At 42.4% G+C, this 23,209-nt stretch overlaps 1 protein-coding gene across 2 annotated transcripts in view; it reads right to left on the bottom strand.

The window, feature by feature from the left end:
- The window catches only part of ADAMTSL1 (ADAMTS like 1), a 467,116-nt gene that overhangs the window by 168,484 nt on the left and 275,423 nt on the right, over positions 1 to 23,209 (bottom strand). For both annotated transcript variants that reach the window (XM_057549050.1, XM_007176787.3), the window contains 2 exons: positions 22,114 to 22,324; positions 7,030 to 7,209 (listed from right to left, as the gene is read on the bottom strand). In XM_057549050.1, the coding sequence (XP_057405033.1) occupies positions 7,030 to 7,209; positions 22,114 to 22,324 (391 nt within the window). The remainder of the gene's footprint in view (positions 1 to 7,029; positions 7,210 to 22,113; positions 22,325 to 23,209) is intronic.

Genomic DNA, 23,209 nt, shown 5'->3' on the forward strand with positions numbered 1-23,209 from the left:
TTGGTGAAAGTGGGGTGTTAAAGTCCCCTACTATTATTGTGTTACTGTCGATTTTCCCTTTTATGGCTGTTAGCATTTGCCTTATGTATTGGGGTCCTCCTATGTTGGGTGCATAAATATTTACAAGTGTTACATGTTCTTCTTGGATTGATCCCTTGATCATTATGTCATGTCATTCCTTGTCTCTTGTAATAGTCTTTATTTTAAAGTCTATTTTGTCTGATATGAGAATTGCTACTCCAGCTTTCTTTTGATTTCCATTTGCATGGAATATCTTTTGCCATCCCCTCACTTTCAGTCTGTATGTGTCCCTAGGTCTGAAGTGGGTCCCTTGTAGACAGCATATATACGGGTCTTGTTTTTGTATCCATTCAGCCAGTCTATGTCTTTTGGATGGAGCATTTAATCCATTTACATTTAAGGTAATTATTGATATGTATGTTCCTATTACCATTTTCTTAATTGTTTGGGGTTTGTTTTTGTAGCTTTTTTTCCTTCTCTTGTGTTTCCTGCCTTTAGAGAAGTTCCTTTAGCATTTGTTGTAAAGCTGATTTGGTGGTGTGAATTATCTTAACTTTTGCTTGTCTGTAAACGTTTTAATTTCTCTGTTGAATCTGTATGAGATCCTTGCTGGGTAGAGTAATCTTGGTTGTAGGTTTTTCCCTTTCATCACTTTAAATATGTCCTGCCACTCCCTTCTGGCTTGCAGAGTTTCTGCTGAAAGATCAGCTGTTAACCTTATGGGGATTCCCTTGTATGTTATTTGTTGCTTTTCCCTTGCTGCTTTTAATATTTTTTCTTTGTATTTAATTTTTGATAGTTTGATTAATATGTGTCTTGGAGTGTTTCTCCTTGGATTTATCCTGTATGGGACTCTCTGTGCTTCCTGGACTTGATTGGCTATTTCCTTTCCCATGTTAGGGAAGTTTTCAACTATAATCTCTTCAAATATTTTCTCAGATGATTTCTTTTTCTCTTCCTCTTCTGGGACCCCTTTAATTCGAATGTTGGTGCATTTAATGTTGTCCCAGAGGTCTCTGAGACTGTCCTCAATTTTCATTCTTTTTTTTCTGCTCTGCAGTAGTTATTTCCACTATTTTATCTTCCAGGTCACTTATCCGTTCTTCTGCCTCAGTTATTCTCCTATTGATTCCTTGTAGAGAATTTTTAATTTCATTTATTGTGTTGTTCATCATTGTGTGTTTGCTCTTTAGTTCTTCTAGGTCCTTGTTAAACGTTTCTTGTATTTTCTCCATTCTCTTTCCAAGATTTTGGATCATCTTTACTATCATTACTCTGAATTGGTTTTCAGGTAGACTGCCTATTTCCTCTTCATTTGTTTGGTCTGGCAGGTTTTTACCTTGCTCCTTCATCTGCTTATTTCTCTGTCTTCTCATTTTTTTTAATTTACTGTGTTTGGGGTCTCCTTTTCTCAGGCTGCATGTTCGTAGTTCCCATTGTTTTTGGTGTCTGCCCCCAGTGGGTGAGGTTGGTTCAGTGGCTTGTGTAGGCTTCCTGGTGGAGGGGACTCGTGCCTGTGTTCTGGTGAGTGGAGCTGGATCTTTTCCTTCTGGTGGGCAGGGCCACGTCTGGTGGTGTGTTTTGGGGTGTCTGTGAACGTAGTATGATTTTAGGCAGCCTCTCTGCTAATGGGTGGGATTGTGTTCCTGTTTTGCTAGTTGTTTGACATGGGGTGTCCAGCACTGAAGCTTGCTGGCCATTGGGTGGAGCTGGGTCTTAGCGTTGAGATGGAGATCTCTGGGAGAGCTCTCACCGATTGCTATTATGTGGGCCTGGGAGGTCTCTGGTGGTCCAGTGTCCTGAACTCAGCTCTCCCACCTCAGAGTCTCAGCCCTGACATCAGGCCGGAGCACCAAGACCCTGTCAGCTGCACGGCTCTAACATGTTGACCTCCAAATGGAAAAATCCTTTCTTTGTTTGAATAAAGGTGGCCTTTGAGGTCCAGGTTTCAGGAAACTGGCCCAGGGTGGCCATCCCTGGTTTCACATCAACATGATTTCAGGCACGAACCTCCTTGTTTTTCCATTTTGTCTTTAATTTACTTGTTGAAACAACTGGCCCATGGTCCCAAGGACGGTCGCAGCTTCGGCTGGTGGGGGCCCTCCCTCCCACTGGGCTCCCTGTTTTTACTTCTGTGGCCTGGGCTTTAGAGTTAGAGAGTCAAAGAGTCCAACTCAGTATTTCACTAGTTGGCAAGTCACTTAAACTCTCTGAGTCTGTTACCACTTCTTATATTTATTTTGCAAGGCTGGGAATTAAATGAGATAATATATTTTAAAATTTCACACATAGAAATGACATTGAGTTAATGCTAATTCCTTTCTCCTTCCTTTACAAATAAATTATAATACTTTAATGTCAAGTATCAGACAATTCTTATGTATTTACTTTGTTTGAGGTGGGTCGCTAAATGCTATGGGACAAAATGTGCAAAATGGTTCCTAACCTCAAGGGGATGTCATCAAATAATGGGAAGAAATACAAATGCATTGTTAAAATGAAATAGTATATTAGGGAACATAGAAATCAAAACCACAATGAAATACCACTTTATATTCACTAAAATTTCCATAATCAAAAAGACAGACAACAATAAGTATTATTATTATAAGTGAGGATGTGGAAAAATTAGAGCCTTCCTGTATTGCTGGTGGGAATGTAAAATAGCACAGCCCTTTTAGAAAGCAAGTTTGATGGTTTTTTAAAAAGTTAAGCATACATTTATCATATGACCCAGCAATTTCAGTCCTAGGTATCTTACCCAAGAGAAATGAAAACATATAAAGACTTGTATGCTAAGGTTCATAGCAACATGATTCTTAATAGGCAAAAGTGGAAACAACTCAAATATCCCTCAGTTGGTGAATGGATAAATGAAATGTGGTATAACTGTATCATGGAATATTTTATTCCACCCTAAGAAGGAATGTTCTGATAATGTGCTACAACATGGATAAACCTTGAACACATTATGCTAAGTCGAATTTTATAGTATATAAATTATACCCCAGTAAAGCTGTTTAAAGAATTATATAGTAATAAAAGAATTTAGTAAAAATATAAAACTCAAAGTCAAGTGAAGTATTAAAATATTAATGCTAACAGTTGGTGAATGCTTATGGTATACTAGTGATTTCCTGGCCTAATCTGGAAGATGGTTGGAGTCTGGATGAGTGTAGAGAACCAGGGATAAGCATGGGAGTCAGGGAAATAACCAGAATCAAGGTAGAAGAGTTCAGTGCACAAGGCCAAGGCAGGCCTGGGGGCAGAGCTAAACCAGTTTGACTCAACAGAGGGGCCAAGTGGAGAGTGTCAGGAGCTCAAGAGGTGGTTTGGGACCAGATGTTGGAGACTTTTAATTTTCAGACAGAAGGTTTGGAATTGGTCCATAAGGCAATGAGGAGCCATTAAAGGGAGGAGTGAAATGATGAAAGAGGTATTTTGAGAAGGTTAATCTGGCAACAGTGTCTGGGAGGAATGGGAGTAGGAGATGAATGGCAGACAGGGATGTCAGTTAAGAAGGCTGCCACGGTAGTCCAGGCTTGAGATGATAACGGCCTGAACTAGGGTCATGGCAGCATGCCACGTTAACTTGAAAAATGACAGTAGAAACCAAAAAATATTATCTTATGTATCTAAGTTTTATATTCTAGCCCATGGAAATGAACTGTTCCACGCAAGGCACTGTGATGTCCACCACCCTGAAAGACATTTAAGACGCAAAAAACAGGGATGAGAATCAAGCCCGTTGCTTTTGTTCCCTGATGATCGTGGATTCCAGATTCCACTTATCCCTTATTTTATTGTAAATGACAGCACCGAATCCAGGGATCAGGTGGGATGGGGGTAAAGAGCCTGGAAATTTTAAAAGCCTGGTCATTTTAGTGCTGCCAAGTAGAAAAATGGAAAAATGGACTGTGTGTCAGAAGACGAGTTTAGGATTTTGGTCAAGTCTAGTTCTTTCTCTAAAATTCTCAATTTCTAAATTTCTCTCAATTTCCACATCTCTAAAACAGGGAAACTATACTCGAGCAGGGATTTTCAAACTGTGTTTTTTAACTATGTTGAACAAGTGATTTAGGGGCTTCTCAGGTGGTCTGGAGACCCAACCACTTGGAGATCCGGGACCCCTACCCAACCTACCCCGTACTTCAACCAAAACAGCTCTGATTTGTTCTGTTTTAGACTTCTGGCTTCACAATAACATTTCAATGGAAAAAAGGGTCTAGTGGCTTTAATTTTTAAAAGAACAACTAGGTTATAGGATCATCCTAAGTTCCTTCTAGCTTGAAAATTGAGTTTAATTTCTTTTATATTTTTGTGAGGCAGGAATTTCTGTAAAAATATGACTTAAAAATAATGAATAGCCAACTCTTTCAAGAGAGGCAAGTGTTTCTTTTAAAGAAAAGAAGTAAGGTCTTTTGAGAGGCCTTTCCTCAGAACAGAATCTGAAAGTAATTTTATTTGAAGTGTTTAAAACTTTGGCTTAATTCTGTCTCTGAGGGATTCTGTGCAGCAACCATGAGATTGCGCCCAGATAGTTAAGGATGAAAAACACCCATAGATCATCCAGGTCTTCCTTTCTCCAAGGGGAGTCGTGGGGGGGTGTGTGGAATGCACGTCTCATCCCAGCCAGAGGGGCCAAGGGAAGGGCTGTTGGGATGATAGGGGCAACTGGAGACCCTGTGAACACCCCCAGGAGCACTTTTGTGTGGCACCAGCTTGAGTTTAACCCCAGTGAATCGGGGTTAAAACCCCACCCTTCCCAGCCCCTTCTCAATGTTTGGAATTTCCATTCATCAGCCCAGATAATGCAGAACCTAGTAACATTCCCTGGATAAGGGCTAACTCTTCCTAGTTCCCCAAATGTAACTTCCACCTCCTAGGAAGACCAGCAAAGCTTGTGGGAGGCCTTGGTCATGATCCTGGGTCCAGCCAGTCAAGTGCTTTCTTTTATTTCCTCTCCTTTTCCCGACAATGAGGAAGGATGGAAGAAAATCATAACAATAATACGGGTTAACTTTTACTAGACACAAAGCACTTTATGTGCATCATTTAATTTTTAAGCCTTCCAATAACCATGTTAGTGAGCACTATTATCATCTCCAATATTTAGCTAAGCAAACTAAGGCCTAGAAGGGTTAGGTAACTAGCCCAGGTTATATAGCTAGTAAGTGGCAGAGTCAGGATTCGAACCTAAGTTTGCCTGTCTTTGAGTCTGAACTCTTAACTACACGTGATACTGTTCTAAAGGTCTCCTTTACGTAATGGGACCCATGGGATTGCAATGCAGCAGTCTCCTTTCCTTAGTGCCTAATCACAGGGTCCCTCCTTCAGATTTTCTCCATGTTCCATATGCTCAGAGGCCACAAACTCCAGGAAGTTGGGAGGACAATTCTAATACACACAAGTCCCTTTCTCAGCATCCCACTCATGGAAGACTATCACCGACAGACTCAGAAGAGCAGCGCCTTTTACACTACGCCCCTGGGAGGAAGTCTTCATCTAGAGTCACTTACTTGGTAGATACATCAGTGCCCTCGTCTGCACTGCTAACTTTGTTAATGATTTTTCATACATGATACCACACCCCAAATCAACATTCCATGGAAAAACTGTCACTAACATGTTCACACATGCACATACAGGTACGCTCATTCCACACATTTAATCTTTTATCCTTCTGAAACAAAATTATTTCTAAAAGATGAAATAACCATCATTGCCCCTTCTGTTCTGAGCCATTTGCGGGGAGCTACCATCAGAAGGCAATTTTCCTGCCAAATTACAAAATCTATGGTGACATCGGTTACCTCTCAATTTCAGTGCCCTTTGCAGGCACTGTCTGATGGACCTCTACACGGGTTGACAAAACACGGGGCAAGAATTCTCAGAATGTAAGTTGAAAGACATGGCATCTTAATTTTCAGAGGCAGCTTTCCCCTCTGTGATGTATTTTAACCAGCAGCAGCTCTGTCCTGTGAGTTGGACAGACTGCAAAAGGAGGCAGTGAGATCACCAAGGCCAGTTCAGATGCTTCTATGAAAGAAAGGAGAGGGGCTCGAATCTGCCTGGGACACAGAGATGTTCACTTCAGGCCTCGTCATTCTGTTCTTGGCTGTATCTGCTTGCGAGGGGGATTTCTCTATGAAAGACACATAGGCCCATGAAGCTGGGGGAGTTGCAGGCAAGTCAAAGAAGGAGGAGAGGCTGAAAACAAGTTGAAGCTGGGTATCAGTGAATTAGTTCATGCTAGTGTTCAAGTAGGAATGATTTAGAGAAGTAGGTTAGTTGGGGGTCTATCCCTAACTTAGGAGGTAAGTCAGGAATGGTAATGCCGATGCAGCCATCCCCCCAGATGCAGGGCAACGGGGGAAATCAACTTCTCTTGCTGGGAAGCTGTTGATGTTTTGGAGCCAGGAAACTGACAGGAAAGAGGCGGGATTTCCTTGGCCTTCTTTTCCTAATAAATCATGTGCCTCATTCTCCAGTAACTTGGAAGAGAAAAACTAGAGAGGCTTTGCCTTTCCTGAGGAGAGACTAGAAACATCTGGGAGTATGAGATGCAGGGGGGTCAAGAAGGCAGGAGTGAAGGTAGAGGAAGAACCCGGTGTTCTGAGTAGAATCCTGGCCCCGAACAGTACGAATGAATGAGGCCTGGTTTTGTTCCGCGAAGGGCCCGTTAACAATTCCCTGCTTCTGATGGTTGAGTGAGGGCTGGCTGCTTAACTCCCATCCCTGCAGCCTAGTTAAAATCTAGTTACACAATATGGTATCAGCGCTTACAGAAACTCTGTTCCATGCAGAACTGATTCACTTTGCTGTACACCTGAAACTAACACAAAAGTGTAAATCAACTATGCTCCAATAAAAATTAAAAAAACAAAACTCTGTTCCCCAGTGTTAGGAGGATTATTTTGTTCTCCTCTTGCCTTCCGTCTCTGTAAGTTTGGGTGCCTTCTCCTCCTTATGCCTCTTTTGTTATCTCCTTCTGAGAAGCATACCTACCTCTGTCCAGTCAGAGAGGAGCCACTCGCTGGGACAGTCATCCTTCTTGCAGGCTTGCTGGGAGGCCAGTTTGGGGGCCGAACAGAAGGTCTCTGGAAGCTCCAAGAAGCTGCCATCAGCCATGCGCTGTTTGCAAAGAACCTCGCGCTTCTGGATGCCCCCTCCGCAGGTCCTGGAACACTGGGGAAGGAAGAGAAAGCAGACCCTGCATAGGACAGTAGCACATTTGACTGCTAATTCTTACCTTAGCCTTGGCTTGACTCAAGAGTGAAAAAAGAAAAAAAAAAAAAAAAAGAAAAAAGAAAAGGAAGAATACCCAGGAACCAGCCCAAAGGATTTTGCTTCCTCTCCTTGAAATGAATTTTGTAGCAAGTTCTCACCCTCTGCTCTTAATCTCAAATATGTAGCTAGAGCACCCAGGAATTTCACGGGCCTTTAAATCTTAGAAAGTTGGTTCTACCTAGGGGCAGGACAGGAATAAAGACGCAGATGTAGAGAATGGACTTGAGGACACGGGGAGGGGGAAGGGTAAGCTGGGACGAAGTGAGAGAGTGGCATGGACTTATATATACTACCAAATGTCAAATAGATAGCTAGTGGGAAGCAGCTGCATAGCACAGGGAGATCAGCTCGGTGCTTTGTGACCACCTAGAGGGGTGCGATAGGGAGGGTGGGAGGGAGGCTCAAGAGGGAGGAGCTATGGGGATATATGTATATGTATAGCTGATTCACTTTGTTATGGAGCAGAAACTAACACACCATTGTAGAGCAATTGTACTCCAATAAAGATGTTAAAAAAAAGAAAAGTTGGTTCTAAACTATGATTTGCAGTCACCCAAGACAACTGGTTTAAAAGGTTATATAATAGAGGGTTAAACATATTTATGACTCAGTGAAAATAATCTGCGCTGCTTCCAGAATGAGCAAGAGAGAGCTGCTGCCACCAGTGTAGATCTGGAGGAATTAACCTGCAAAGAAGGCGGCACTTCCTCTCTCTCTAAGTGTAAACATCCACTCTACCCTATTGGAGGGGCGGTAGATTTGAGGCTTGGTTTTCCGAAGGACTCCCTGGAACACGTTTCTTGTAGGATTGGTGGTTTTTTAGGGCAGTGGGAGCAAGACCCATGGAAATTTGGGATACAAGAAAAATCACCTCATTTTAGTGGTTTTCAGCAGGACCCCAATCAAACACACCATTTACATATAATTTAATAGTTGTTATCATACAGTTGCCCGAGGCGGGGCAGGAGGCCATTATTCCAGGATTTTGTTCCTCCCTTGCGGTAGCAAAGCAACCCTCTGTTTTTAGCTGGGCACAAGACCTGTTGGCATACAGACTATATTTGCTGACCTCCCTTGAAGATGCCACGTGACTAAGTGCTGGGCGAAGGGATATACATAGAATGTTGTATGCAACTTCAAAGAAAAACCCAGAAAAAGAGAATGTGGCATTTTCCCCTTCCCGCCTTGTCCTTGCTGGCTGGAATATGAACACGATGTCTAAAATTTAACCTTCCGCCTTGGATAGTGATAGGCAAAAGGAGGGAAGCAGCCTCTCTTCCTGGGGGTGAAGCCAACATACCGGCCCTGGATGGCCTGTGTGTGTATGAGAGGAAAACACTTCTCTCTCTTATCTAAGCCACTATGCCTTTGGGTGTCCTGTCATTTTTAGTCCATCTAACTCTAGCTAGAAAGACAAATACTGTATGAAATCACTTACATGTGGAATCTAAAAAATACAACAAACTAGTGAATGTAACAAAAAAAAGCAGAGTCACAGATACAGAGAACAAACTAGTGGTTATCAGTTGAGGGGGGAGGGGCAATATAGGGGTGAGGAAGTGGGAGATACAAACTACTGGATGTAAGATGGGCTCAGGATGTACTGTACACAACACAGGGAATATAGCCAATATTTTGTGATGACTAAATGGAAAGTAACCTTTAAAAACTGTATAAAATTTTTTTAAAAAATGAAAAAAAGGAGGCATAGGCACAAATGCTAAGAAATAGGGAAAAGAAAAAAAAATCTAACCCTAGCTAATCTATCAACCATGACTGCTCTGTTCTCGGGGTGGAGGGATTTAATTTTAAAACTCTAAGGCGGGGGCTTCCCTGGTGGCGCAGTGGTTGAGAATCTGCCTGCTAATGCAGGGGACACGGGTTCGAGCCCTGGTCTGGGAAGATCCCACATGCCACGGAGCAGCTGGGCCCGTGAGCCACACCTACTGAGCCTGCGCGTCTGGAGCCTGTGCCCCGCAACGGGAGGGGCCGCGATAGTGAAAGGCCCGCGCACCGCGATGAAGAGCGGTCTCCGCACCGCGATGAAGAGTGGCCCCCGCTTGCCGCAACTAGAGAAAGCCCTCGCACGAACCGAAGACCCAACACAGCCAAAAATAAATAAATAAATAAATAAATAAAGTAGCTATAAAAAATAAATAAATAAATAAAATTAAAAAAAAGAAAAAAAAAAACAACTCTAAGGCGTGCTCTGCTTTCTTCAAGAATAGTCCCTTTTCTGGAATCTGCTGCCCTTGTGCTTGTTGAGAAATTAGGCCTGGGTATACAAAGGCTGAGCGTTTGTGCTGTAGGAGCTTCTCGTGCTGCAGCACTGGCCTCTCCGAACTCATGGGGGTCTGTGCTCAGTGGGCTGGAGTCAGAACTGCAAGGGGGATGTGTACCCAGAGTCAAGGTGAGGATGGTGATACAGTGCTCCCGAGTAGAGTCCGAACACTGCTGTGGCCCAGCTGTCACCCTCTGATTCAGTGGTCCCAATCCGGATGCACTTTATTTATGTATTTATTTCTAAAAATTTATTTATTTATTTATTTATGTTTGGCTGCGTTGGGTCTTCGTTACTGCGCGCGGGCTTTCTTTAGCTGCGGAGAGCGGGGGCTACTCTTTGTTGCGGTGGGCGGGCTTCTCACTGCAGTGGCTTCTCGTTGCAGAGCACGGACTCTAGGCACGCGGGCTTCAGTAGTTGTGGCTCGCGGGCTCTAGAGCACAGACTCAGTAGTTGTGGCACACAGGTTTAGTTGCTCCGCGGCAAGTAGGATCCTCCCGGACCAGGGCTTGAACTCGTGTCCTCTGCATTGGCAGGTGGATTCTTAACCACTGTGCCACCAGGGAAGCCCCTGCTGCACTTTAAAACCACCTGGGAGCTTTTAAAAAGTCCTGAGTCCTGGGCCCCATCTCAGATCCATTAAACTCTGGGAGATATGTCCCAGACATTAATTTTTTTAATTAAAAAAAATTTTTTTTTAAACCTCCCAGGTAATTCTATGCAACCAGGATTGAGAACCATCTCTCCAAATGAATGCCCCTCCATCATTTCCAATGGGAATAAAATAAACATGGAGGGGAAAACCTGGGACCCAGAGCAGCCTCTGTTAGAGCCAGTGGTTGTATGGAGTATCTTATAAGGTGTATGGGTGTCCATCCAATTTGAATAAATGCTCCCAATATAAACAGGTAGCTGAATAAGAACAGCGTTCAGATTTAAGCATCTTACTGAATGTGGCAATAAGGTAAAATGCAGGTTAATTTTTTCTCTCTTTCAAATTAAGGAGCGGATGAAAATAATTGGTTTTATTTTAAGAGTGACGTTGTAATGTGCTATAGAATGTGACCACTCACTTAAAATAACAGAGCTGAGTTGTCACTTTGCAGATAGGACCTGATTTAAGGGACAGACCCTCAGATGATTCCCCCCTAACACTCTATGGAATTCTGTGCCAACTGCATGGCAAAACAGCGCAAGAAAAGTTAAAAAAAAATCAGCTTGTTATTTTGAAGTTTGACCTACACAGAAAACTTGCAGGAAATTCTCAACACCCAAAGATAAAGTCAGACTCCTGAGAATGTCCTTCAGGGCCCTCACAGTCTGACCTGCATTGAGCTTCTCAGCCACGTTCCTTGCCGGCCTGCTGTGGGCTGGTGCTTTAGCTGCAGTGGACAATCTGCCCTTCCCTGGGCCCACAGATGCCGCCTCTGCTCAGGCCTTTGATCACGTTGTTCACTCTGGGAGCAATGCCCTTCACCTCTCTGTCCATCCAGAAACTTCCAAGACATCCTTGAAGGCCCAGCTCACCGGCCACTTCTTCAGGAAAGCCTCTTTTAACCCCTCTGCCTCATGGTGTATAAGTCACCTCCCACCCCACCTTGACCTGGAAGGGTACTGCACATCCCCTATTAGGGCTGGTTGCTTATGTGCCCGCTAGTTTCCTCCGCCTCCCTGCATTCACATAGGATTATGTGACTTTTGAGGAAAGGGAACGTATTCATCTTTCTATTCCCCAGTGCCTAGTATAGCATCTGGCAAAGAGTGTACACTTCATAAATGTTTGTTGAGCCGATGACTGGATGAATGAAAGAGCCAACAAGCCAGATGCTGAAAAGATGTAAAACAAACATCCAGCTGATGGGCTGAACATCCACCTTTTATCGGACTGTTTTATCATTAGCCAGAAGCCTCTTCTAAGTAAGTCAGCAGTGGGTTTCAGCCAGCTGCAGTGCGTGCTCTGCGGGGTGCTCTGATCCTCCAGGGATGGCAGACAACCCTCTGGCTGGGTTAATGTCATCAGGGATTTGGCTTTTAAATGCTTGTCTCAACTTCGCTCAAAAAGTTTCCCTGGTATGTACACCGAGGAAAAGGTGGTTTTCAAATTTTTTTTTTAAATTGTAGACAATGAAATCTCAAATTAGTAAAGGTTACAAAGTCTGTGATGGCTTTTTGAACTGGTCAAGGTTACGTGGTGAGGCTGATAGCTCTGACGTGAGAGGCAGAATGCAAAGGAGAAAAGATTTTAAAAGCAGCAGCAAGGGGCTGGGCTTCCCTGGTGGCGCAGTGGTTGAGAATCCGCCTGCCAATGCAGGGGACACGGGTTCGAGCCCTGGTCCGGGAGGATCCCACATGCCGCGGAGCAACTAGGCCCGTGAGCCACAATTGCTGAGCCTGCGCATCTGGAGCCTGTGCTCCGCAACAAGAGAGGCCGCGATAATGAGAGGCCCGCGCACCGCGATGAAGAGTGGCCCCCACTTGCCGCAAGTAGAGAGAAAGCCCTCGCACAGAAACGAAGACCCAACACAGCCATAAATAAATAAATAAAGATTTTTTTTTTAAAAAAAGGAAAGAAAATATTTTTTAAAAAAAAGCAGCAGCAAGAGAAATTTAATAAAATGCAATGAAAAATGTTTGCTTTATGAATCATCATTGAAAATAATATTGTGGTATGAAGACATAGATCTCTGGTAATGGGTATTGTTTTAAAATATATTCCATAAGCAGAATAAATAACCCAAAATAGCATTTATATTGCTTATCCTTGTTGCCATGCATATTTCATGATATAAGGTCATGGGTTCATTAGTTTTATAAGAAAAGTAAAAACAATACAACATGAGGAACACGTAAAAGTTACGTTTCTATACAAAAATACAATGGCCTGAGTGTCCTGTATTTTTAAGGATTTCCCCATGATCAGCACATTCATAAATTCTGCCTCTTTTGACATTTTTGGTTTCATGCTGACAGTTCAATTCACTGAGAGCTGAGTTCACTTCCTTGGTACCTCAAGTCACACATTGAGCCCAACACAAAGTGATGTCTACATTCTGTTTCCAAGGTCAAGTTGCCAGTTTTAACATGATGTGCTCTGCTTAGCTTCTAACTCATTTCATTCCTTTCTTCATTCGCTCATTCATTCTTTCATCAAACATTTCGTGAGTACTTGCTGAGTGCCAGGCACTGTACTAGGTGCTGGGGACTTAAGATGACCTAAGATGGTCACTATGCCTCAGTCCAGTCACTGCACCTTACCCTAAGGTGTGATCAGTTTTACAAGAGAGGGAATATAGAGGAGAGTGCAATCAAGTCTTTACGGAAAAGATGGGGAAGGCTTTGCAGAAGAAGTGACACAAAAAGGGTTGACCAGGGAGATAGGAGCGCTGGCAGAGTCAGACCACGTGAGCACAGACGGAGAAACACAGCATGTTCACACACGTCCGAGGGGTCCTGAGAAGGCAGAGCTTAGGGTTCATGGGGACGTGTAATTGGGAAAGGAGACTGAGAAGGCAGATGAGCGGCAGACAGCGAAGGGCCTTGGACATAATTGGACATACTCTTAAGACCCTGGGGTGTCATTAAAGGTTTTAAAGTAGGAGGTAACACGATCCAATTTGCAGAAATGATTCAGGTGGCAAAGGAAAATGGGTTCCAAAGAGTACCGCCCTGTGAGATGTTAATAGGTGTGCCACGGAGAAAAGGTTTCGTTGTCAAATAAGTCTAAACGACAGTGCACGTCGTACCCCTATTTGGGGGTTCTGAGCACATGTTAATATCTTTTTTTTTTTTTTTTTTTTAGCTATTAAATCTTTTTTTTTTAAAATTTTTATTTATTTATTTATTTATGGCTGTGTTGGGTCTTCGTTTCTGTGCGAGGGCTTTCTCCAGTTGCGGCGAGCGGGGGCCACTCTTCATCGCGGTGCGCGGGCCTCTCACTATCGCGGCCTCTCTTGTTGCGGAGCACAGGCTCCAGACGCGCAGGCTCAGTAGTTGTGGCTCACGGGCCTAGTTGCTCCGCGGCATGTGGGATCTTCCCAGACCAGGGCGCGAACCCGTGTCCCCTGCATTGGCAGGCAGACTCTCAACCACTGCGCCACCAGGGAAGCCCACATGTTAATATCTTAAAGGCTTGACAGAGAGCCTGTAGTAAAGAACCACTGATACCAGGTTGGGAAACATCAGATCAGAGTTAGGTGAGACAGTACAGGGAGAGCAAGTAAAAGGCTGTTTGTAGTAGTTTGGTTAGTTGTGAGTCCTGGAACCAAGGCAGTGGCAGAAGGATGAGGGAGGAAGAGAGCATTGGGGGGTTGGGAAGATACAGGAGGTGGAATCAACAGGACTTGGGTGTTGACTGAACATGAAGGACAAACGAGGCTGAGATGGCAGCAGTTTCTCGCTGGAGAACAGGCTAGATGGTGGTGTTACCCACAGCACGAGGTCCACGAGGGAAGGCCAGGCCTGCGGGGGAAGGTGGCAGGTAGGTGTGTTATCGAGCTTGACGTTAGACCTTCAGAATTTGAGGTAACTTTGCAATATATGAGGTTGAGAGGTTCAAAGGACAATTAGAGAGTGTTTAGTATATAACAGTGGGCAAAACTAAGTCAAACCTTCTGAAGGAAGGTTCAGAAAAACAAAAAAAAACCCATGAGGACTGGAATCTCCCTTACTAAACAAAATTATTAAATAAGAACAGAATTTCTATATGGGCCACTTTGTGAATTAAAATTATCTAGTTAATCTAATATCGATTAAGCTTTCTTAATCCTGGAAGTGCAAGGGGTGTGCAGTATATCTTCTGGGTTTAATATTCCTGTTACTTCGTGAAGCATGGGCTAGCATACCCACTAAAATTCAGAGCAATTGTTAAAAAGAATTTTCTGCTAACAAATAAAAACAAAAACACTTCACCTGTGAAATGTGAACTCTGATCTCTGTTTTGCTGACATTTATCTATTTTTTAATTAATTAATTAGTTAATTTTTGGTGCGTTGGGTCTTCATTGCTGCACGCGGGCTCCCTCTAGTTGTGGCGAGCAGCGGCTACTCTTCGTTGTGGTGCGCAGCCTTCTCATTGCAGCGGCTTCTGCTGTGGCAGAGCACAGGCTCTAGGCCTGCGGGCTTCAGTAGTTGTGGCACGTGGGCTCAGTAGTTGTGGCTCGCGGGCTCTAGAGCGCAGGCTCAGTAGTTGTGGCGCAGAGGCTTAGTTGCTCTGCAGCATGTGGGATCTTCCCGGACCAGGGCTCGAACCCGTGTCCCCTGCATTGGCAGGCGTATTCTTAACCACTGCGCCACCAGGGAAGTCCGACATTTATTGTTGCTTCTAGAGGTAGGATCAAGCATCCATTTCTTTATGAAAGACACTACTAAAAACTAAGATAAATATCCCAATAGATTTTTTTCCTCCCTGGATACAACATTTTAAATAAAGATGGTCTCTAACTCATGAGGATTTACATTTCAGTCACTGGTATATAACAAAACTGATGACTACATTGCCTCTTTCTGCCAGAATTCAGCCCTCTAATCCAGATCAAAGTCATTCTTTTCTGTGTGGTGTGTTTAAATCTAAATGAAAAATTTAATTCTCAAGTATTTATAGTTATTAAAATTCTCTTTTTTTTTTTTTCCTAAATATTACCAGCAGGGACTCTTCTCTCATATATCTTTTTACATAGCTAAACTACAGGCATTCTGAATTGTAACCCTGATTAAAAAAAAAAGAAAAAGGTTTACAGGTAAGTGGCCACATAATCACAGTTTCAAGCAAGGGGGGAAAATAGGGGCTGTGGTGATTGTTTCAGTCTCTACACAGATGTGAGCAATATGTATGTACAGCGGGTGGACACAATCCTGCACATAAAACACAGGCCATATAGAGAAATAGAAATGATGCTTCAGAGTGGACTCTCTCATTAATTTCAGTTTAATCTTTCTCTTTTTCTATCATTTCTGTTTTAAAGTTTTTTTTCCTTAGAATAAAAACAAATAAGATTGATGCCTACAGAGCTCATAAATAGTGGCAAGAGGAGTAGAAGGCAGACTTTTACTTTGTGCTAATGGAGACAAATAGGCTCATCAGCCCACAGTCTAGCAGATTGAAGCAGGCTGAGTCATGACCCCAGAGATATCTATGTCCGTATCACTGGAACCTGTGAACATTTGACCTGACATGGTAAAAGGGACTTTGCAGAGGGGATTCAGTTAGACATCTTGAGATGTGGAGATTATCTGGGTTATCGAGGTGGGCCTGATGTAGTCACAATGGTCCTTGTAAGACAATGGCAGGAGGACTGGAGTCAGACAGAGAGGGTATAAAGACAGAATCCGAGGTTGGAGGGAAGTGCTTTGAAGCTGGAGGAAGGGGCCATGAGCCAAGGAAGCCAGAAGCCTCTAGAGGCTGGAAAAGGCAAACAGATCCTCCCCTAGAACTTCTAGAAGGAATGCAAACCTGCCAACACCTTGATTTTAGCCAAGCGAAACTGATTTCAGACTTCTGACCTACCGAACTATAAGATAATAAATTCATGTTCTTTTAAGCCACCGAGTGTGTGGTAATTTGTTACAGCAGCAAGAGGAAACATACACAGATTAACTACCCTGGATAATGCAACCAATACTGAGTTTTATGTAAACTGCTGATTTTTGAGCTGCTATCAGATTTCCTCACAATTTAACACTTTAGGGCAAATTGTAAAGAGGTTTTGGGGATGCTGCACTGCATAGTGGAAAAAAGAATGGATTTTGACTCAAACAGATCCCTTTTCCATTTACTGGCTATGTGAGCCGGGACAAACACAGCCTCTCTGAGCCTTGTTTCCTCAAAGGATTGCCGTAGGGATTAAAAGATAAACTGAAGAGCAGTAGAATGACCTCTACTAAATAAAGTCTGAATTCACGCTAACCTCACAGTGCTTTAGTTTCCTCATCTGTAAACTGAGGATCAGAGTAGTAACTATCACATCAAGGATAGTGAGGACTAAATGAGTTAAATATAAAAGTAAATTTCCTATAGTTACAAAACAGAAGTAGAGTCACAGATGATGACAACAAACTTACGGTTCCCAGGGGATAAGGGGAGGGGGGAGGATAAATTGGGAGATTGGGACTGACATATACACATTACTATATATGAAACAGATAACTAATAAGGACCTACTGTATAGCACAGGGAACTCTACTCAGTACTCTGTAATGGCCTATATGGAAAAAGAATCTAAAAATAAAAGAGTGGATATATGTATAACTGAGTCACTTTGCTGTACACCTGAAACTAACACAACATTGTAAATCAACTATACTCCAATACAATTTTTTTAAAAGTGAGTTAATAAGTGTTATTGGAACCCTACTATAGATATGAGCATATGTCCAACCTTAACTCCCTCCTTTGTGATCTTTTTAAAAATGATTTTAATCTACTTTTAGATTAGCATTAAAAATATCCTTTCTGGGCTTCCCTGGTGGCGCAGTGGTTAAGAATCTGCCTGCCAATTAAGGGAACACGGGTTCGATCACTGGTCCGGGAAGATCCCACACGCTGCAGAGCAGCTAAGCCCGTGCACCACACACTGCTGAGCCTGTGCTCTAGAGCCCGCGAGCCACAACTACTGAGCCCATGTGCTACAACTACTGAAGCCCGTGCACCTAGAGCCCGTGCTCTGCAACAAGAGAAGCCACGGCAGTGAGAAGCCCACGCACGGCAACAAAGAGTAGCCCCCGCTCACCGCAACTAGAGAAAGCCTGCACGCAGCAGCGAAGACCCAATGCAGCCAAAAATAAATAAATAAAATAAATTTATTAAAAAAAAATCTTTCCTATTTCAAGTACAGCAGTGTGTATAATAACCTAAATGGGAAAAGAACTTGAAAAAGAATAGATACGTGTATATATAACTGAAGCACTTTGCTGTACACCTGAAACTGACACAACATTGTTAATCAACTATACTCCAATATAAAATAAAAATTAAAAAAAAAGTTCCTAGAACTGCACTGGATATGTCGTAAGTGCTGCTCTTTTTAGAATAAGAAGAAGCTCCTGAAATGTATCAAGTGCTCCATAAATGAACAGGCACACTTGCCATGGACCTTTCCAGCACCGTTCTCTATGCTTTACACACCTGCATGGGCGTGGTGGGTTCTCACTGAGACTGGGTTACCGCTGTTACTGACCTGATGGTCTAACTCAGGAGTCACGGGAAAGCAGCAGGTAAGGTGGTATGTGACTAAATGAGCAGCACTGACCGTGAATGCCACGTGGCTGCAGAGCAGGAGGGCAGTAGAGGAGTCCTGGTGCGACAGGTGGGACTCCTGCCGGCTTTAACAGGCAGAGGGGAGGGGAACTGCGGGTGGGCAAGGAGATGCGTGGGCAGAAGGAATGCGCAAGCAGGGATGGGAGAACCACAGTTAAGAGATGGGCAGGGGCAGACGTGCAGAGGGATGAAGGCCTGACTAAGCCATTGGGCTTTATTATATGGCAATGGAGAGTCACTGAAAAAAAATCCTAGCAGAAGACTCTCATGATCAAGGTGTCTCCGACTGACTTATGCATCTGTAACAGTGGTTCTCAATCATGGTGCTGGAACACACCAGTTGTGAAAATGATCTCTCGTGAGGTGTATAAAAAGTAATATAATGGATGGACCTAGAGATTATCATATTAAATGGAGGACTTCAGACGGAGAAAGACAAATATCATGTGATATCACTTATATGTGGCATCTAAAAAAGTGGTGCAAATGAACTTATTTACACAACAGAAATAGACTAACAGACATAGAAAACAAACTTACGGTTACTGAAGGGGATGGCAAGGTAGTGGGGGGAGATAAATTAGGAGTTTGAGATTAGCAGATACACGCTACTATATATAAAACAGATAAACAACAAGGACCTACTGTATAGCACAGGGAACTATATTCAATGTCTTGTAATAACCTATAATGGAAAAGAATCTGAAAAAAAATATATAAAACTGAATTGCTTTGCTGTACATCAGAAAGTAACGCAACATTGAAAATTAACGATACTTCAATAAAAAATTTAAAAAAGTAATATACAGCCAACACCAAAGATGATGATGAGGAGGAGGAGGTAGAGTATGTGTGTATATTTAATAACTTAGACAGGATTCAGGAGACTAATGCACTAAATATGTAAGTGTTTCAGAAGCCAACCAAAAAAACTCAACAAGCTATTGTAGCTAAAATGATAAAGATAAATATTAAGTGAGTCCTTCACACAAGACCAAAGATGAAAACCAAGGGATGCAGTAGTGAGTAAGAGGTAGAACTGAAATAAAGATGGCCCCCTAAAAACCAAAGCTAGAATTAGAAATTAGATCTGTGTTTCATTTCTGCATAATTGTTTCTAAACTAAAACGTTAACATAAATCTTTGGACTCCATACTTGTCTCCTCAGACCTATAAAATGTGAAAATCTTGGCTACTTGTTACTTGTCAGGCAAATGCTCTACCAAGGACAAAAGAGGTTGCATTCTTAGCTGGTAAGTGACAATTTACATAATTTATGGTTTTTTTCCCCAGAAAGAGAAGCATAGGTAATACGTATGAGGTCAGTGGTAGCCCAATATTCAAAAAGCAAGGAGGGGGAGTTTCTCTCCTCAGGCAGGCCAATGTCCATCAGGTTGTTATCTGTCTTCCTTTAAATGAAGCATTTGATCCACCCTCTTCTTTTCTTTCATATGAAAAAAGACTGTAAACTGGCTATTGGAGGATTAGAGACCTCAGCACTATCTCCTGGTACATCCAGGCAGCTATATGGAAAAGACCATGTAAGTGCACTGCAGGTCCCCTCTCCCAGCAAGGACTGCCAAGGGACCAGAGGGCTGACCAGGCAAATGGATGGTCAACAGCTGATGTCTTAACTAAGTGGCATCCTAGGACAACAGCCAATTAGCCTGGAGATGCTTAAATTACTCCTGACTTATTCCATAAGCATAAACAATGACTTCCTCTCTCCTAATAAGTGGTCAGTAATAGCTGATTTTGCCTACAAAACTCAACTAAAGAAGTAGGATTCTATGAAATAATATAAGAAGAATAGTCTACTGTTTCCTCTAGGTTCAGAGAGATTCCTACAAGTGACCAAGGATTCCTATGCACCAAATGTTTAACAGAGATTTTTCTCTGGAAGATAGAATCCCTGGTGGCTTTCACTTTCTATGTTCTTTATTTCTTATTATGTTTGAATATTTTCCCCAATTATTATGCATTGGGTATGAAAAAGATCTTTATGTACTGGGTATGAAAAAGATCTTTTTAAAGGTCCTAATAAAGTATAGTCAGTGGTTCACTGGCTAAACTTCAAAGAGTTTTTACTATTACTTTCCCTATCCGAAAAATGGACTTAAATCCGACTCATCTCAAAGTCTTCTCCCTAATGGAAGGAAATATAAAAAGTTTTCAAAATAAATTCATGTCTTAACAGGCCCAAGGGCAATGGAAAGTGGAAGAGTAATTGACTCTTTAGAAATCAACTGTTTCAAACAGGGCCACGGGGCATGGGGGTGGCAGTGTTGGCAACAGACAGGAAAAGGTCATGTATATGGATGTGCTGTAAAAACTGAAAGAAACAGCATAGGTCACTGCCATTATTCAGCAGCATGTGTGGCTATTGAAAGAGGTTGGTGTTTCACTGACTTTCACGGTCAATATTATGACCTACAACTACGAAACAAACCTATCAGTAGGATATAAAGTAAAAAATGTCAGGGCTTGTGGGCAGTACTACTGACCTATTCATTCATTTTGTTATTCAATAAACATTTTACCCAGAACGTATTAGGTACTTAATGGCAACACAAACTAATAATACAGGGACTTAGTTTCAACAGTAGAGGTTGATTTGGGCTGACCTCATCCTTTCTTAGTGTTATCATGGGTTAGCGGTGCAGTATGAAGCCGAAGTATAGTTAAAGGTAAAAGTATAAATGCACCAGAAATCAGGAGACCTGGGTTCTGGACCAGGCTCTATGACCTTGGGCAAAACCATATCTAGGACACAGTTATATCATCTGTAACTAAAATGAAGACAATAAAACCTACTTTTCACTGGACTATTGTGAGGTTTAACTTCAATTAGGTGTGTCACAATATATATTTCTTAACAGAACATGGTACATAGATGTTCAAAATATATAACATTCTCTTGACTTGCACAAACCATCACACAGTAGCATGGACTTTACAAACCTAGCCATATAGTACATTTAAGCTCAAAAAGGATATATATATATATATAGTCAATGTCTGTTTCTAGATGCTTTATACGTTAGTGTGTTGCTCACTCATTACGGTTTGATTCTTTGAGCACTTTGCTAAATCACAGCCCCAAGAAGGGGAAGGAAGAAGGAAGGGGCTCTGCCCACTGGCTGTGAAGAAGCAGAGAGGATGCATGGAAATGGTAGCTCTTTGCCTCGGCACCAAGGCTGTCTTCCTCTCTCCTTCTCAGTGGGATGACCACATGATTTATCATTCTAACTGGGACACTTCTGAGAGTGAAAAACTGTTTCAGTAAAAGGAAGATGTAAGTCCCCCCTCACCTTTCAGGCTTACTTTTTGTGACCTTTGTTGTCAACTTTAAAACTACGTCTGATATTCTAATAGGGAAGCAATTGTACAATAAGATTTTATCCAAGTAATCAATCTAAAATCCTGTATTTTTTAAAGGCGTGCTAAAAGGTTACTTAACTAAAGTTTGATAAATATATATTAATTTTAGAGAGGATTTGAGGATAAAATAATTGTATTTTTATTATTATAATATATGCTTGAGAATGGGGTCAGCAAACTGTTCTGTAAAGGGGCAGAGTAAATGTTTTAGGTTTTGTGGGCCATATGGTCTCTGTCACAACCAAGAGGTTCTGCCCTTATAATGCAGGAATGTCACAAAAAACACATAACAGAGTGGGTGTGGCTGTCTTCCAATAAAAGTTCATTTACAATAATTGGTTGTGAACTGGATTTGGCTTTGGGCAACAGTTTGCCAACCCCTGCTTTAAACAATAGTTCCCCATGGATCAGGAAAATTTTAAAAGTCTGTAATTAGCTCGACTTCTAACGTTCTATTTTGCTAAGGAATTATGTTTAAAAAAAAAGAAAAGCCATTGCCTGGTATCTTTATCTCTTCGAATTTTAAATAGCAAAAGCTAGAAAAAGCACACATTCAGAAAATGTGGCTTTATGGAAATTTACCCACCACACAGTCCTTATGAAAAAAATTTTTCCTTAGCTCAGTGAAAACTTTGTCATGAATATGTTCAGGTTAAGAGATGGTCATTTGAGTTGCCTTTGGAGATCACTGGGGGAGGTACAGTAGAAAGAGCTTGGTAACTGTAATGAAAAGATCTGGATTTGGATAAGGTTGGGGGAGTTCTAAGCAAGGAGGGATGAGCGGATCTTGAACACTTCTTTAATGGGACAACACTCTCACAGAGTACTTTCCCTGTCCCGAATCACTGCTGCAAACACAAACTCCAATACTGGGTAACCCCAGAACTCACCGGCTGCCACTGCGCAGGGTACCAGGCTGGGGGGCAGTTGAAGCGGTTGCAAGCTTGCACCGTGTTGGGCTTGGGCTGGTGACACAGCTCGTCAGCCAGGATTACTGTTTCATTCATCTCTCTGGAAAGTAGGTGGGAGCAGGAGACATCTCTGGTCTGCAGGCCAACCCCACAGGTGAGACTACATGGACTCCACTTGCCAATTTCCCACCTGGGAAGAAATCAGAGCCAGAGAGGAAGAGGACACCCTGAGCACTTGTGTAGAGAACAGTTCCCATGACGTCAAACGTTACCTAATGGAGTAAAAACACCTACCTGGGTATTTGGGAAGTTCTAGCACAAGACTGGCTAGGAATTCTATCCCAAACCTAGAACCCATCCTTTCCCTTCATGCTCTAGAATTCATTCAGAGTAAACAAAGAGGGTGATAAAATGGAACCTCCAATTTTTACGCACAAAATCACCAAGAATGGTCACAACCACGTCTCTTTTGATGAAACATATAAGCTTCATCAAAATAAGAGGGTATGTTAGATAAGATATAAGTTGAGCGCATAAAGGCTTTGGTTACCACATACTGAATAGCGGGTCTAGAAGAAAGCTTTCTGCTCATCTCTCTAGCCCCCATTCTTAGCAAGACTGAAAAATCTGTGCTTGTTTTTCTTTGGCTTCAAAATGAAAGGTTGCCGGTTCCAACTTCCTTCAAGCTTCCATCATAGCATAGAAACGTCTCGGTCTTATGTATGAATATCATTACTGCCTGGGACTGGAGAATGTAACAAAAGTGAGAGTTGCTAAATAGATTACTCTTCTTGAGGAGGAATAAGTGGAGAGAACAGCTTATTACCTAGAAGAGGAAGTCAAACACACAGATGAGTTAAGTGCATGAATTGGTCATTCCAAATGGCCAAGTCTTGACAAGTACATTTACAGTGACCTAAGGGCCTGTAAAAACAGTCTCACTGCATTTCCCTGTTGATGCAGCCTCCAAAGTGGGAATAATAAAGAAACACCTCAGTTGCTTGGGCTTGGAGTGAGAAGTGTTCTTTATGATCAGTTTTAGAAAGTTCTGTTTACAGCGTGAGACACAAAGATT

The sequence above is a fragment of the Balaenoptera acutorostrata genome, chromosome 6 (assembly GCF_949987535.1).
Source record: "Balaenoptera acutorostrata chromosome 6, mBalAcu1.1, whole genome shotgun sequence".
Taxonomy (NCBI): Eukaryota; Metazoa; Chordata; class Mammalia; order Artiodactyla; family Balaenopteridae; genus Balaenoptera; species Balaenoptera acutorostrata.